Source organism: Bufo bufo, chromosome 5 (assembly GCF_905171765.1).
Source record: "Bufo bufo chromosome 5, aBufBuf1.1, whole genome shotgun sequence".
Classification (NCBI taxonomy): domain Eukaryota; kingdom Metazoa; phylum Chordata; class Amphibia; order Anura; family Bufonidae; genus Bufo; species Bufo bufo.
In genome coordinates, this window is record NC_053393.1 from 471,824,680 (window position 1) to 471,841,278 (window position 16,599).

Below are 16,599 nucleotides of genomic sequence, written 5' to 3' on the forward strand. Positions count from 1 at the left end.
TCTTGATCGACGTTCCCTATTACAAGAAATATCATCCTCTTGCCCTTGACGATCTCACACAGGCACCGTTCTGTCGCATTTCCTGCCCCTGCTCAGTCACGTTTAGTGTATAGCACCTTGCTTCAAGGTGCAATCACCACGCAACAAAAGAGCCCACTCCCAGCCCTCTGTGCTCCAGCAATGCACACAACCTTTCCAGAGACAAGCTCCAGGTGCTATACACCAAACCCGACTGAGCATGCGCTGGAGATGCAACAGAACAGCGCATGTAAAGGGATGATGTTCCTTGTGACAGGGAACATCAATCAAATTCAGGAGGTGGGATTCAGGCAGGAAATGCTTGACTTCATTACAGGGGTACAGTGGGCGGGTTATATAACAAAAACAGAGCTTACGGGTTAACTTTAAATTGCGTTATTGCAGTGATGGAAAAGTAACGACTTACATTACATAGCTCAGTTTTATTGCTCTTCCAAACAAGCACACTTTGTGTATTTTCAGAACAGAAACTCCAAGATTTTTGATCTAGAGCTCCCTGTCCAATTTTGTTTTATTGAGTCCACGAGGACTGTAAGAGATTGCAAACTTTACAACTGCAGCTAACTTTCTGCCTTATGAAGAAACAACGTACTTATAATCCCCACGGCTCATACAGCTATGGAGCGGATATTGGTCAGCAGCAGCCGCAGTGCTTAGTGATGTTCTCATATAGGACACAGATTAATTTCCCATTTTTTACATTATGTTACTGAATGATTGTTAAGACTCTGTTCACAGAAATAGCCACGATGTACATTTTGCAGCTGTATGTTGTACTGTACAAATGCATATGTCACCTACTGACTCCTATCACAGGATATTCCAGCGTTAAAACTTGTGTTCTTTTCAATTCATAGAAACATAGAATGTGTCGACAGATAAGAACCATTTGGCCCATCTAGTCTGCCCAATATACTGAATACTATGACTAGCCCCAGGCCCTATCTTATATGAAGGATGGCCTTATGCCTATCCCATGCATGCTTAAACTCCTTCACTGTATTTGCAGCTACCACTTCTGCAGGAAGGCTATTCCATGCATCCACTACTCTCTCAGTAAAGTAATACTCCCTGATATTACTTTTAAAAATTTGCCCCTCTAATTTAAAACGATGTCCTCTTGTAGCAGTTTTTCTTCTTTTAAATATTCTCTCCTCTTTTACCTTGTTGATTCCCTTTATGTATTTAAAAGTTTCTATCATATCCCCTCTGTCTCGTCTTTCTTCCAAGCTATACATGTTAAGGTCCTTTAATCTTTCCTGGTAAGTTTTGCCCTGCAATCCATGTACTAGTTTAGTAGCTCTTCTCTGAACTCTCTCCAAAGTATCAATATCCTTCTGGAGATATGGTCTCCAGTACTGCGCACAATACTCCAGATGAGGTCTCACTAGTGCTCTGTAGAGCGGCATGAGCACCTCCCTCTTTCTACTGGTAATTCCTCTCCCTATACACCCAAGCATTCTGCTAGCATTTCCTGCTGCTCTATGACATTATCTGCCTACCTTTAAGTCTTCTGAAATAATGACCCCTAAATCCCTTTCCTCAGATACTGAGGTTAGGACTGTTTCACTGATTTTATATTCTGCTCTTGGGTTTTTACACCCCAGGTGCATTATTTTGCACTTATCCACATTAAATTTTAGTTGCCAGATTTTTGACCATTCCTCTAGTTTTCCTAAATCCTTTTCCATTTGGTGTATCCCTCCAGGAACATCAACCCTGTTACAAATCTTTGTGTCATCAGCAAAAAGACACACCTTACCATCGAGGCCTTCCGCAATTTCGCTGATAAAGATATTAAACAATATGGGTCCCAGAACAGATCCCTGAGGTACCTCACTGGTAACAAGACCTTGGTCTGAATATACTCCATTGACTACAACCCTCTGTTGCCTGTCCCTCAGCCACTGCCTAATCCATTCAACAATATGGGAGTCCAAACCCAATGACTGCACTTTATTGATAAGCCTTCTATGTGGGACAGTATCGAAAGCCTTACTGAAGTCTAGATAAGCGATGTCTACTGCACTTCCGCCATCTATTGTTTTAGTCACCCAATCAAAAAAATCAATACGATTAGTTTGACATGATCTCCCTGAAGTAAACCCATGCTGTTTTTCATCTTTCAATCCATGGGATTTTAGATGTTCCACAATCCTCTCCTTAAGTATGGTTTCCATTAATTTCCCCACTATTGATGCCAAAAAAGCATGCCAACTCATATAACAGAACTTTTCCTTAAAGGACACTTTTTAGCATGTACAGTATTATGGGCTAAGGACACGAAGGTTTGTACATGTTCCTGGTGTATACAGAGAGTATCTGAAACACAAATGTGAAGGGGAAGAATTATCAAACCCTGCACTCCAGAATTCTGGCTTCAAGAAATAAAAAAAAAGATTTTTTTTTTGGGGGGGGGGGGGGGGGGGGACTTTTTCCATTTTTACTTCACTCACTTCAATTCTGAAAAGTGGGTGGGAAAGTAGGTGTGATAAGCCATATTAATGATTATCATTCCAGATCTATTACTGTGACTTTTTAAAAAGTCGGAAAATTGGCAGAAGATTAGTAGAAAAAAAGTGGAGCAGCATTTCTAGACAAAATTTCACAAATGAGCATCACTTGCTAAACTTGGTGCAAAGTATACCAACACAGGCTCAAGCAATACTGATTTAAACATTACCCTCATGATAAATTCACCCCATGTTTTGGCCTAAAATTACAGTAAAATTTGCCCAGTCCTTTAGATTATGACAGCTTGGGGAATGAAAGACCTTCGTCCACTTACATGGTACAAGAGCAGGTGATGAGCTTTTCTTTTACTGAAGGGCAATGATAAATCTACACAGTGACTGCGGAAACACATCAAATATAGGAGAGTGGAAAAGTGAACTGCAGGGAAAGCAACTGGTGACTGGGGACATCCTTTTCAGGGAAGCAGTACTTGTCAGGTAGGTAATTGGGAATGCTATTCTGGAGAATGTTTCCCCTGGTCAGGTAATACCAATACAGGATCCTCTACACATCACAGTCCGACCTTGAAAAAGTATTCATACTCCTTGAACTTTTCAAAAAAAAATTCACGTTACACCCACAAACTTAAATGTATTTTATTGGGATTTTATGTGATAGACAACACAAAGTGGTAAGTATGTGTGTAGTGAAAAGAAAATGATAACGTGTTTTTCGCCTTATAAGATGTACTTTTCCCCCCAAAACTGGGGCGTCTTATGGGGCGAATAATAATTCCATTATGGAAGTGCTCATTAGTACAGGAAGACCTGGATGCAGTAAATGCAGCTCTACCCGGGCTCTGTATTCACGGCTTCCTGGTCTTCCTTGGACGCTTGCTGTGTGTGATTGTGCACAGCGTGAGGATGTCGGTGGTCTTTGACCTTAATTTGTGCGGCGTCGGGTCACAGCACAGTAGCAGCAGGAAGAACAAGAAGAGAGCTGGATGACAGGAGTGGCAGCTTGGGCAGGAAATGTAAGTTGTTTTATTTTTTTTCTCTGATCTGAGCATGGGTTGCTTAATGGGAATCATTATCATCTCATTGGGCTTTGATCTGATGTCTGATTGGGGGACTTATGGTACATGGTTTTCAAAAAATTTTATAAATAAAAATCAAAAGTGTGGCATTCATTTGTAATCTTCCCCTGCAATGTGATACCCCTAAATAAAATTCATTGTGACCAAAAGTCTAAAAAAACAAAAAAAAAAAAACAATGCAACAGCACTCTGCAAACCAAATAAAGTACAACAATGCCATAGTAATAGAAAATATTCTGGTGCTAATGCTACACTTATTTTGTAAAATTTATATTCTTGGCAAATACATTTTGTACAAAATTATTTGGGCCCGTCTGCCACACGTCAAGGCGATCTCTGTAAGACGGGAACCTAACACTAAATGCTAGCTGTTATGTGTGATAACAACCACCATAAAATTCAGGGAGTGTCGGTTCCACATGCATGCTGGGCCCACTCTGCTTTTTATCATAGGCTGATTTTAATAAGTGTAAGTATAAAGCTGTAGCCTGCTCTCCCTGCAATCACTGAAAGCCTTTTGGCACCAGGAGAGGTATAAAGTGGACTCTCATTGCATCCATTGGAAGCCATTTGGCACCAGGAGAGGTATAAAGTGGGCTCAGCATGCATGTCGGTACCTGCATCCCCTGAATTTAATGGAGGCCATTTTGGCACCAAAAATGATAAAAAGCAGAGTGGACCCAGCATGCATGGTGCATGACCAGAGCACCAGGTGCTCTGGTCAGATGAGACCAAAGTTGAACTTTTTAACATAAATGCAAAACCCTATGTGTGGCTGAAAACTAACGCTGCAGATCACCCCCCTCATTCCCCTGTGAATGAGCAGGGACAGGGAAGCTGGTCAGAGTTGATGGGAAGATGGATAGAGCTAAATACAGGGCAATCCAGCAGGAAAACCTAGGAGATGCTGCAAAACACTTGAGACTGGGGAGAAAGTTCATCTTCCGCGCATGCGCAGTGCCGGTATAGTGTTCCTTCCCTGTGCTGGCCTCAGGGAAGGAACTGCGCATGCGCAAGCTCGCGCATCGTGAGATTACGGCAATCTAACTGTGACGAAAGGAGGAGATTCGGAGGACGCAGGCAGTGCTGGGCTCCTTCACAGGGGGGCGTGGCTGGGCACCAGGAAGGTTAGTACAGCTTCTTGGGCTCCTTACAAAGCTCATTTACATATCTCTAAAATCATTTTTTAAACAAAATAAAAGGACACAGCCCTATAGGACCGGTATATTGCGGACATGCTAGCGGTGATCTAGCTGTGCATGCCTGCAGCGCTATAGCCGAAAACAAGGTGACAGAATCCCTTTAAAGACAAATCTTTATATTTACGTATGGCTATTTGTGCATGAGTATCTGCATACAATAGTCGAACTTACTCTGTTATGGAAGAGATCAGACCTCATGGAACAGGGTTTCCTAACTGATCTGGCAGCCCTGAACCCAAAAGATGCCTCCTGGGCTGTCTGATCATAATGCAGAGTTAAAAAAATAAATAAAAACTTCCAATATTTAATCAGGCAGGCAGTCATGAATAGTGATGAGCAGGGGCTATATTCGAATTCGCGATATTTCACAAATATTTTGTAGAATATTCGTCATATATTCACGAGTTTCGCGAATTCGAGATTATTTTATTGAATGCGAAAAATCAGCAATGTAAAAATCGCGTAATGCGAATTCGTAACGCGGAATACAGGCGTGGGTCACTTTGGCTACATTTTTCAAGCTGCTAGAAGTTTCATGAGTTTCTCCTGAGACTGGAGAAAATAGTTGGCACGGCAGAACATTACAATAGCTTTATCTGCAGATAGAGTCAAGTGCTCCAATATATTCGCGATTGCGCTAATCGGCAGTGATTAGAATATTTTTTCGCACTATGTGCAACTTCACATTTTAGCAGGTCTGACTACAGATTACTGATTGGTGCACTAAGTATTGTTGTGAACTTGACATTGCTTCCTTCTCATTGGCCCACAAGTAAGAACCAGAGAGGAATCATGTTCTGATGGAAAAAAATGCTGAATATTTGATATAACGAATATATAGCACTATATTCTAAATATTCGCGAATTTTCGAATTGGCGATATTCGTGATAAAAATTCGCTATTCGAATATTCGTGCTTCACACTAGTTATGAACCCGGTAGTCCATAGATAGGTGAAGATTTCACCTTAAACCATCCCTAATAACACCTGTATAATACTGAACTTCCACAGATATAACTAAGGATGGTTTAGGGCTCGTTCACACGACCGTTGGTGTCCTGTGCCCGTGCTGTGAACTGCAAATCGCGGTCCGCAATGCACGGGCACCTTCCGTGGGGCAGGCGCATGGGGATTGCAGACCTATTCACTTGAATGGTTCCCCGATCCCTCCGTTCCGCAAAAAGATAGAGCATGTTCTATCTTTTTGCGGTGCGGAAGCACGGAACGGAACCCCAGAAAGCACTCCGTAGTGTTCGGTTCCGTGCTTCCGTTCCGCATCTCCGGATTTGCAGACCCATTGAAATGAATAGGTCTGTATCCGTAATGCGGAATGACAACGGAACGGTGGACCGCGATTTGCAGTTCCAAAGATGGCAGATGTTAGGGTAAAGAGGGATCGAATATACTGAATTTCAATTAGTCTGATGCTTTGCAGCAGCTATTTCCACTCTCTGTATTAAAATAAACCTGCATGCTTGATCTACGGAAGCAGATTTGGGCATTGTACAGTTCATTTGGTAACCAGACCTCTCTGTGCGACATTGCATCTCCAGCCATCAGTAACATGTTTTTTTGCCACTTTAACAGAGTTTATCAGCTTTATTAGAAATTTTGGGATTCCCTCTTCCAACCAGCCTGTGAAGGGAAGCATACTTACCTGCTCCCCGCCACTCAGTTCCGAGTGTCAGTCCCTGCTTGTAAACTTAAGTCATGGACAGGGGTGATACGTGCTACTGCAGCCAATGAGTAGCCACAGCGACGACTTGTCCCCCCTGGGGGACACGTGACCTCTTCGGCCAGTCATTGGCTTCAGCAGCACATATGACTCTCTGCCCGTGCCAAACGTGTACAAGTTGGGACCAGTGCGCGGTGAACGCAGCAGTAAGGCTACATGCACACGGCCGTTGTGTGGCTGTTCCGTGTATTGGGGACCCAACATCCGTGCAGCGGGCCGGACCCATTTAACTTGAATAGGTCCGTGGTCTGTCCGCACCGCAAAAAAATATGACAGGTCATATTTATTTGCGGTGCGGAACAACGGAAAGAAACACCACAGAAACACCACGTTCCGCATCTCCGGAATTGCAGACCCATTCAAGTAAATGGGTCCTCATCCGTGATACGTGGTGCACATGGCCGGCGGCCGTGGATTGCCGACCCGCCGTTTGCGGGCCGCAATATGGCCGCGGCCTCCCAACGGCCGTGTGCATGAGGCCTAAACCGAAGGAGCCAGAAGCAAGCGGCAGGGAGCATGAAAGTATTGCTTTTCTCCAAAGATCTATTGGGGAGAAGGGGCAGCCGAAATTCCTTAAAATGCTGGAGAACCCCTTTAAGAGAATGCTCTAGAATGTTAGTGTGCGACATAACCATACAGTACACAATATCACAGCGCTTTCCATTATACAAGACTGCAAGCAAATGACAATTATTAATAATAATAATAATAATAATAATAAGTAGTTGTATTCACTTCACAATAGGATTGTTAGTTGGACAATACACATCCGATCACATACTGTAAATTACACATGAAAGGATTGAATGTCAGACAGAGATAAAGCACAATCAGAGAGGAATGAATAAGTCAAAAAGTACGTAAAAGTATGTAAAATGGAAGAAGATTAAACTTCCTGTCAGTATATCTACAGAAATAAAACTCCACTGCTCACAAGTTACATCTTCTGCATGATTTTTACTTGGGTCAATTATTAGGAATTGCTTGTTCGCTGGGTGATCGGTGGCAACTTTACAGGGGTTATTATTGGGAATGAGCATTCATATGAACATTCATCCCTGATAATTACCCCAGTTCTCAGCCCATGTAAAAAAAAAAGCATTTAGTAACAGGGACGTTACTACAGTACATGTTATAATCAAGAAGTAACACTTCAATAAGTATTGCCATCTCAGCCATTCAAGGCTGAGATTAGAATACAAGTCTTATGTGGTGACCAGAGTGGCTGGAGCGCACCCAAAAACCAGCACTGTATAGTATTCCTTGGTGTAGTAAGAGGCAGCACAGATCATCCTTTGGACTCCAAGTGCTGGCTGATATTCCACAAACTTAACTTTCACATAAGAAACATTAAAACTTCACAGTGTTCCTTAGCTTACATGTTTCAGACATGTAATGCTTAGGGCTCATGCACACGACTGTATGTCAGGTCCGCATCTGAACCACATTTTTTGTGGATCGGATGGAGACCCACTCATTAAAATAGGGCCACAAAAAGAGAAGGACAGCACATCGTATGTTGTCTGCATCCGTATGTCCGTTCCGCTCCCCCGCAAAAAATATTTTAGATAAGGATAGGCCATTTCTGCAGGAGTTAAAATAGAAATGGTGGCATGCACCCGGCCGGTATCCGTGTTTTGCAGATCCGCGATTTGCAGACCGCAAAACGGATACAGTCGTGTGCATGAGCCCTTTATCATATCATGGTGCTATAATTAAGCATTACATGCGCAAAACACATAAGCTAAAGAATGACATGAAGTTTTAGCGTTTCTTTAGTAAAAGGTATGTTTTAACTAGAGGTGAGCAAAGTTTTGAAAAAATTGATTTAGTAGCTTTACTGAAGTTCCACAAGAAATTTGATTCATTATGAATTAATTTGTCACAAATCACTATAAATCAGGTATACCGAGGCCACTCTGCCTTAGGGTTCGGCCACTTTGCGGGCAGGTTGCAGCCATGTTTTGGTGAAGAACTGCACGGCCAATTAGCCCGCAGCTGCCTTTCAATTAATAATGAAGACCCACTTCTCCAACCCCAGCGCTCCCCTGCCCTACAGGTGAGAGAACTTCTCCTGCCATCTGCTTTTCCTCCTTTTCCACATCATCTAATATCGATGAGAATATGTTATCAGGAACATCCCGCTCCTCCTCTCTCTGCATCTTGCTGACTTTTCTAGGACATGAAGACTTTGAAGGATGATTTGGAAGAAGTAAAGCCAGCAAAATATGAGGATGGTTATCATTAAGACCTGGCTCCCCTAAGGATGCAGACTTAATGGTATTGGATGGTTGGCACGCTGGCACAGGAATAATAAATACTTCCATCATATTGGTATTGAATTTCATATCTTAGTTTACGGCTGATGTAGGAATAAGTAAATGGAGGAATAAATAAATAAATAAAACTGATGCAGCATAAGGCTCCATTCAGATGTCCGTAGTGCATTGCGGATCCGCAATTGCGGACAAGGATAAGGCATGCTCTACTTTCTTGCGGAGCTGCGGACCGGAAGATCAGGGCCGCGCTCCGGAAATGCGGATGCACGCTACGTGCTCTCCGCATCTCTTCCGGCCCCATAGAGAATGAATGAGTCCGCACCCGTTCTGGATAATTGCGGAACGGATGTGACCCATTCTAAGGACATCTGAATGGAGCCTTAGTCTCCCTGCACTCTCCCTGAAGTTTCCCTATACTCTCCCTCCCCAATTTTCTTCTATTAATCATTATCAGCAACACTGTCCCTAGCACACGAGCGCTTGCAACGTCTCTTTCTAAGCTCAGCTCACAGGACAATGACGGAGACCGCGCGGGATCAGGGTTTTATAGGGCTGTAACATCACAGGGGATGGCTATCTGCTGTTTGGCTGTGTGCACAACATTACTCACAATCCCGGGCTTCTTACTTTCACTTTGTAACACGCGCAGCCACCACTGATTTATTACCATCAAGCACGAGGAAATTTGGATTCACTGCGAATCAAATCATTCCTAAACTTCAGACTGAATTCCGCTTCAAATGCTTTGCTCAACACTAGCTGAGACATGAATACCCCTTTGAAGGGGTTGTTCACCTTTCTGCATGCTTTCTCCAGACTCCACAATATGACAGGTGGTAATCATTCTTGCCTAAGCCACCCCACTGGGTTCCAGCTTCATCGCTGCACCGCTGGCTCTTCAGGTCCTGGTTCTTCCCATGTCAACATCTGGTTTGAGACTGGGTCACGTGACAGCTGCAGCAGTCATGAGCCAGCCATGACCCAGTAACATGCCACATGGGGGACACCTCACTGCTGTGGACAGACTGTATTGGCTGTAGTGATCACATTAACCGGTGTCAAACCAGATGTTGATAGGGGAAGTCCCGTGACTTACAGGGCTGACGGGGCAGCAGGGCAGACAGAACGCAGCGGCGGGGATCAGATATGTATTATAACCACTGCAGGTCTGCCCACGCCGTGGTGTCTGTAGAAAACATGCCGAAAGGTGAACAAGCACTTTGTGTAATGCAATGAGGGCAATGCAGGGTAATTGAATACTTGCTACTAGGTTCCCTAACAGATTGCATCTGAACATTGGGGGTTCCAGCAGGACACAGTGACGTGATCAGCTCATTGTCACGGGACCCTTCTAAGAAAAACAGAGGACAAACCCTTAAATAAAAATGATACTGAATATAGAAAAGTTGAACTTACATATTTTATAACCAAGCCTTTCTGCATAGATCCTCTTAGACATAAACTGCCCCTCAATTAGTGCTCGGATTTCCACATCTTTTGGGAATTCTGATACCTATCATAAAACATAAGATATTAAAAAGGGTCATAACATTAAAAGCACCCTTGATTAAAATAAATAAATAAGAAAGCACAAAAGTTATGGTGTGTGTATAAATTTGCAAGCAAAATGTGATTGTTGGAAATGACTGCTAACTGATGTGACAGATACCTTCAGTCACTTCTATCGGTATAAGGTATGCAGTTACCATGCTGATTGTTATCTCGCTCTCCAGTTAGTATTTGTAAGGTAGATAACATATTGATGGTTATTTAATCCACATCAGGGCGGTATGGATGAACAAATGGCCACCTTCCGTTTCCCACTTAAAGGGAATTGGTTGACCTGTTACATGTTCACTTGGCAGCTGAAGTCATCTGTTTTTCTCAGTAATATGTGCCCGCATTACTGAGAAAAATGATGTTTTATTATATGCAAATGAGCAAAGGGGGTGTGCAATTACACCTAGGGGCTCTGCTCTATCTGCAACGGTCATGCCCTCTCCACTTTGATTGACAGGGCTAGGCATGATGATGTTTTCACTGCCGCTCTACCTGAAAAGGATGCAGCAGTTACAGAGAGAGCAGAGCCTGTAGATGTAACGACAACGCCCCCGTTGCTCCTAGAGGCTGATTTGTATATATTAAAACATAATTATTCTCAGTAATGCGAGCACATATGAACATGGGACCAACACAGATGCCAAGCGCAATGCCACCAGGTCAGCTAGTTTCATCGGTACAAATCTGCTGACAGAAGCCCTTTAAAGGAAACCTGTCACCTGGATTTTGTGTATAGAGCTGAGGACATGGGTTGCTAGATGGCCACTAGCACATCCGCAATACCCAGTCCCCATAGCTCTGTGTGCTTTTATTGTGTCAAATAAAACGATTTGATAGATATGCAAATTAACCTGAGATGTGTCCTGTCCCTGAGATGAGTCCAGCGTGAAGGAGCCCAGCATCGCGCCGCATCCTCCGAATCTCCTCCTTGCTCCCTGACGTCACAAAGCTAGAGCGCCATAATCTGGTGATGTGCAAGCTAGCGCATGCACAGTTCGTTCCGAGGCTGATGCCAGCACAGGGAAGGAACACTATGCCAACACTGTCCATGCGCTACCTCGTGCATCGCGAGATGCCGGCGCTCTAGCTTTGTGACGTCGGGGAGCAAGGAGGAAATTCGGAGGATGCAGGGCGGTGCTGGGCTCCTTCATGCTGGACTCATTTCAGGGACAGGACTCATCTAAGGTTAATTTTCATATCTATCAAATCGGTTTTTTTTACACAATAAAAGCACAGAGAAAGGAGCTTTTCCTTCCATTCTAAAACCCCCCTCTGTAGTGTGGTGGGCGTGTCCTAGCTAGAGGTCAGTTTAGCTTACCCCCTTCTAGGGGAAATTCTAGCTTACCCCCTGCTATGGGGAAGGACGCATGAGCACGTCCTTGTTGGACGGGCCCTGTCTGGACCAGCTAGAGCACCTTCAGCTCTGCTGGACATGGAGGCAGAAGCTTGAAGCCTCTGAAGCCAGAAGTAAAGTTCCATGGACAGTTTAGAATCAGACTACAAAGAGAAGTTGCACACCCAGAGAAAGCTAAGTTATAGAGCTATCCTGTCAGTACAGCAGAGCCAGAGAGCAACAGATGTAGAAGAGAGGAGTTTGCCTGCCACAGTTTCAAGATATAGTTTGAAGACTGTTGAACGTTAATTCAAATAAAGCTGCTGTTCAACTATATACAAGGTCTGGACTCAAGTTTTCTTCATCCCCTACTACTACCCCTTTTTTCTGCTTTTGGATGGCAACGCCTGGGGTCCAGCGTATCCAGGTAGGAGCACCGTAAGGGACCTTATAGGCTGCCCTACACCACTCTGGCATTCCTACACCTGGGTACTATCCACAGTATCACTAAAAGAGGCCCTGTGCCCTTGTTGCTTCACTGCAACTGGCGTCACGACAAAAATGTACTTTAAGGGACCCTTTGTCGTGCACCCGATGACTGCACTAATGCTCATCCTCATACAAAGTCATTGTTTCTGGGCAGCAGATTTCTGTTTGCATAGCACAGTCTGCTGTGCAGAAACAATGATTGAGGTGTCCACACCAAGGATCATTTCACCCCATGAATGATCATTTTGCTTGTTCATTGGGTGATCTGCAGCACCTTTACACAGGCCGAATATCTGGAACAAGGGTTTGTACAAACGTTTGTTCCTGATAATTGACCCAGAAATCAAGCCATGTAAACCGGCCATTACAGTATATCCGCACTAAGCAGCTATGTCACCTGAACAGTTCAATGCTATAATATATGAAGAGGAAGTGAATAGCAGATTTATCTAGGTTATGACATTTGTGACATTTGCAGATATGGTCAAAAAGATAAAGGGTGTGGTAGTTTCAACAAGGTTACTACTGGTGCACTAGTTTGTGGGGTCAACCAGGACATTTGCCAATCACCACACTGTTTACATAGGCACAGTGGGTCATCTGTACCTGGTAATGGTATGAACTGCAGCGCTATGCAGTCGCTCATACGGATAAGCCTCTGCGGCTATGTAACTAATGAAGCATGCGGCCCCTGCTACGCTGTTTGGCAATGGTTGGGGATAACATCAATGCTATAATGAATTAGTTCCTTTAAGATGTTTGTAATATACAGGTTCTTCTAAAAAAATTAGCATATTGTGATAAAGTTCATTATTTTCTGTAATGTACTGTAGAGTTGTTGCGATACCAAATTTTTGATTCGGTTTCGATACCATGAAAAAGTATTGCGATACTCGATACCATTCGATACCACGCGAAAAAAATAAACAAAAAAAGCCACGTGCATTCCTCATTTTTAAAAATGGCGAATCGCGCAGTTTTTATTTTATTTTTTCTGTTCCGGCATTCACCACCTAGATTTTTTTTTTATATTTTAATAGTTTGGACTTTTCTGACGTGGCGATGTAATATGTTTATTTATATATTTTATATGTGAAATTGGGAAAAGGGGGGTGATTTATACTTCATATTTTAGTGTTTTTTTTTTTTCACTTTTTATTTAATAACTATTTCCCCCCTTAGGGTCTAGAACCTGGGATCTTTCATCCCTTTTCCTATTCACCCTGATAGATCTCTATCAGGGTGAATAGGACTCCACACTGTCCCTGCTGCTCTGTGCACACAGCATCAGGGATGTTACCATGGCAACCAGGGCTTCTGTAGCGTCCTGGCTGCCATGGTAACCTATCGGAGCCCCAGGCTTACACAGCTGGGGCTCCGATCAGAAGCTGCCACTGCACCACCAATGAGGGGGAGTGGAGAGGTCCCTGTGGCCACTGCCACCAATGATTTTAATACTGGAGGGTTGAGAGGGGCCGGCGCACTGTGCCACCAATGATTTTAATGGGATGGGGGGATTGAGGGGGGGGGGGGCACACTGCACCACCAATGATTTTACCCCTTTATACAGGAGGCGGGTACTAGCAGATCAGCGGCAGTTAACTGCCGCTGATCGCAGCTCCCTGTCAGGGGCAGGGTGCCGGCAATGCGATTCTGCTGCCGGCACCCGCCTCCTGTATGTGTTAAAGACTGACTACTGTATATGAGTCCAGACTTTCACTATTAGGCCACACAGAGCGGCGCCCAGCGATGTCTCAGCACTCACCATTTAGTCCTGGGCGCCGCTCCGTTCGCCCGCAGTGCCCCATTACTGTCTCCTCTCCTGCTCCACATGCTGCTGATTACTATCGGAGCGATGGGAGGAGACATCAGCTTCACTAGTGGGCGTTCCTTCTCCCTGGCTGTAGCGCTGTCCAATCGCAGCGCAGGGAAAAGGAACGCCCACTAGTGAAGCTGATGTCTCCTCCCATCGCTCCGATAGTAATCCTATCATTGGTGGCGCAGTGCGCCCGCCCCTCCTCCGCCCCTCTCTTCTCATTGCCGCCCCTCCTCCACCCCCTCTCTTCTCATTGCCGCCCCTCCTCCGCCCCTCTCTTCTCATTGCCGCCCCTCCTCCGCCCCTCTCTTCTCATTGGTGGCATCGGCAGCAGCACAGGGGGAGGGAGGACAGCTTCCTTCTCCCCGTGCTGCTGAGAGAGAACATGAGCGCGCCGATAGCAGCGCGCTCATGTTCAGAGATACTAGACTGCGCAGAAGCGCAGCCCAGTATCGAAAAAACGGAAATCCCGGTATCGTATCGATACCGGGACAAAAGTATCGATTGGGTATCGAAATTTCGATACCCGCAACAACCCTAATGTACTGATAGACATTAGACTTTCATATATTTTAGATTCATTACACACAACTGAAGTAGTTCAAGCCTTTTCTTGTTTTAATATTGATGATTTTGGCATACAGCTCATGAAAACACAAAATTCCTATCTCAAAAAATTAGCATATCATGAAAAGGTTCTCTAAACGAGCTATTAACCTAATCATCTGAATCAACTAATTAACTCTAAACACCTGCAAAAGATTCCTGAGGCTTTTAAAAACTCCCAGCCTGGTTCATTACTCAAAACCGCAATCATGGGTAAGACTGCCGACCTGACTGCTGTCCAGAAGGCCATCATTGACACCCTCAAGCAAGAGGGTAAGACACAGAAAGAAATTTCTGAACGAATAGGCTGTTCCCAGAGTGCTGTATCAAGGCACCTCAGTGGGAAGTCTGTGGGAAGGAAAAAGTGTGGCAGAAAACGCTGCACAACGAGAAGAGGTGACCGGACCCTGAGGAAGATTGTGGAGAAGGACCGGTTCCAGACCTTGGGGGACCTGCGGAAGCAGTGGACTGAGTCTGGAGTAGAAACATCCAGAGCCACCGTGTTTTATCAAGGGCAGGGTCAATGCAGCTAGCTATCAGGAGATTTTGGAGCACTTCATGCTTCCATCTGCTGAAAAGCTTTATGGAGATGAAGATTTCATTTTTCAGCACGACCTGGGACCTGCTCACAGTGCCAAAACCACTGGTAAATGGTTTACTGACCATGATATTACTGTGCTCAATTGGCCTGCCAACTCTCCTGACCTGAACCCCATAGAGAATCTGTGGGATATTGGGAAGAGAAAGTTGAGAGACGCAAGACCCAACACTCTGGATGAGCTTAAGGCCGCTAGCATCCTGGGCCTTCATAACACCTCAGCAGTGCCACAGGCTGATTGCCTCCATGCCACGCCGCATTGAAGCAGTCATTTCTGCAAAAGGATTCCCGACCAAGTATTGAGCGCATAACTGAACTTAATTATTTGAAGGTTGACTTTTTTTGTATTAAAAACACTTTTCTTTTATTGGTCGGATGAAATATGCTAATTTTTTGAGATAGGAATTTTGGGTTTTTATGAGCTGTATGCCAAAATCATCAATATTAAAAGAAGAAAAGGCTTGAACTACTTCAGTTGTGTGTAATGAATCTAAAATATATGAAAGTCTAATTTTTTTAGAAGAACCTGTATAAGTATACAGCTATAAGATATTTCTATAATGTGGTTATGGGGCAGATTTACTAATCCTGTAGAAAACATAAACTTAGATAAATTTGGTGCAGAAATAGACAATTTTGTCTAACTGTTTACCAACAATTTTTTGGCTTAGAGCTATTTCACACGGCCGTTGCCCCTCCGTTGCCGTATTGCAGCCAGCATATGGCGGGTCCGCAATACACGGGGCACCGGCCGTGTGCATTCCGCATCACGGATGCAGACCCATTCACTTGAATGGGTCCGCAAACCCGGAGATGCGGTGCGGAACGGAACAGAAGCACGGAACCCTACGGAAGAACTACAGAGTGCTTTCGTGGGTTCCGTTCTGTGCTTCCGCACCGCAAAAAGATAGAACTTGCTCTATCTTTTTGCAGAACGGACGGATCGTGGACCCCATTCAAGTGAATGGGGTCGCGATCCACATGCGGCAGCCCCACAGCCGGTGCCCGTGCATTGCGGACTGCAATTTGCGGTCCACAGCACGGGCACGGAGGGGCAATGGTGTGTGAACAAGCCCTTAGGCTCCATTCACACGTCCGCAATGGAACGGAATTGCGGACCCATTCATTTCTATGCACTTTCGGGTCTGCAATTTGGTTCCCGAAAAAAATAGAACATATCCTATTCTTGTCCACAATTGCGGACAAGATTAAGCATTTTTTATTATAGTCCCGGCAATGTGCGGACACATTGCCGGTGTCCGTGTTTTGTGGATCCGCTGATCCGCAAAACACATACGGATGTGTGAATGGACCCTTAGTCTGAGAAAGGATTTAACGCCCAAATTGTAGCACACTTTTAGGTACAAAATGTCACATAAGCCACGTAACTC

General features: G+C 44.4%; 1 protein-coding gene across 1 annotated transcript in view; it reads right to left on the reverse strand.

Annotated features, from left to right (window-relative positions):
* XYLB (xylulokinase) overlaps positions 1 to 16,599 on the reverse strand; it is a 298,115-nt gene that overhangs the window by 142,428 nt on the left and 139,088 nt on the right. The window contains exon 15 of the mRNA XM_040434104.1: positions 10,223 to 10,319. Coding sequence (XP_040290038.1) covers positions 10,223 to 10,319 — 97 coding nt within the window. The remainder of the gene's footprint in view (positions 1 to 10,222; positions 10,320 to 16,599) is intronic.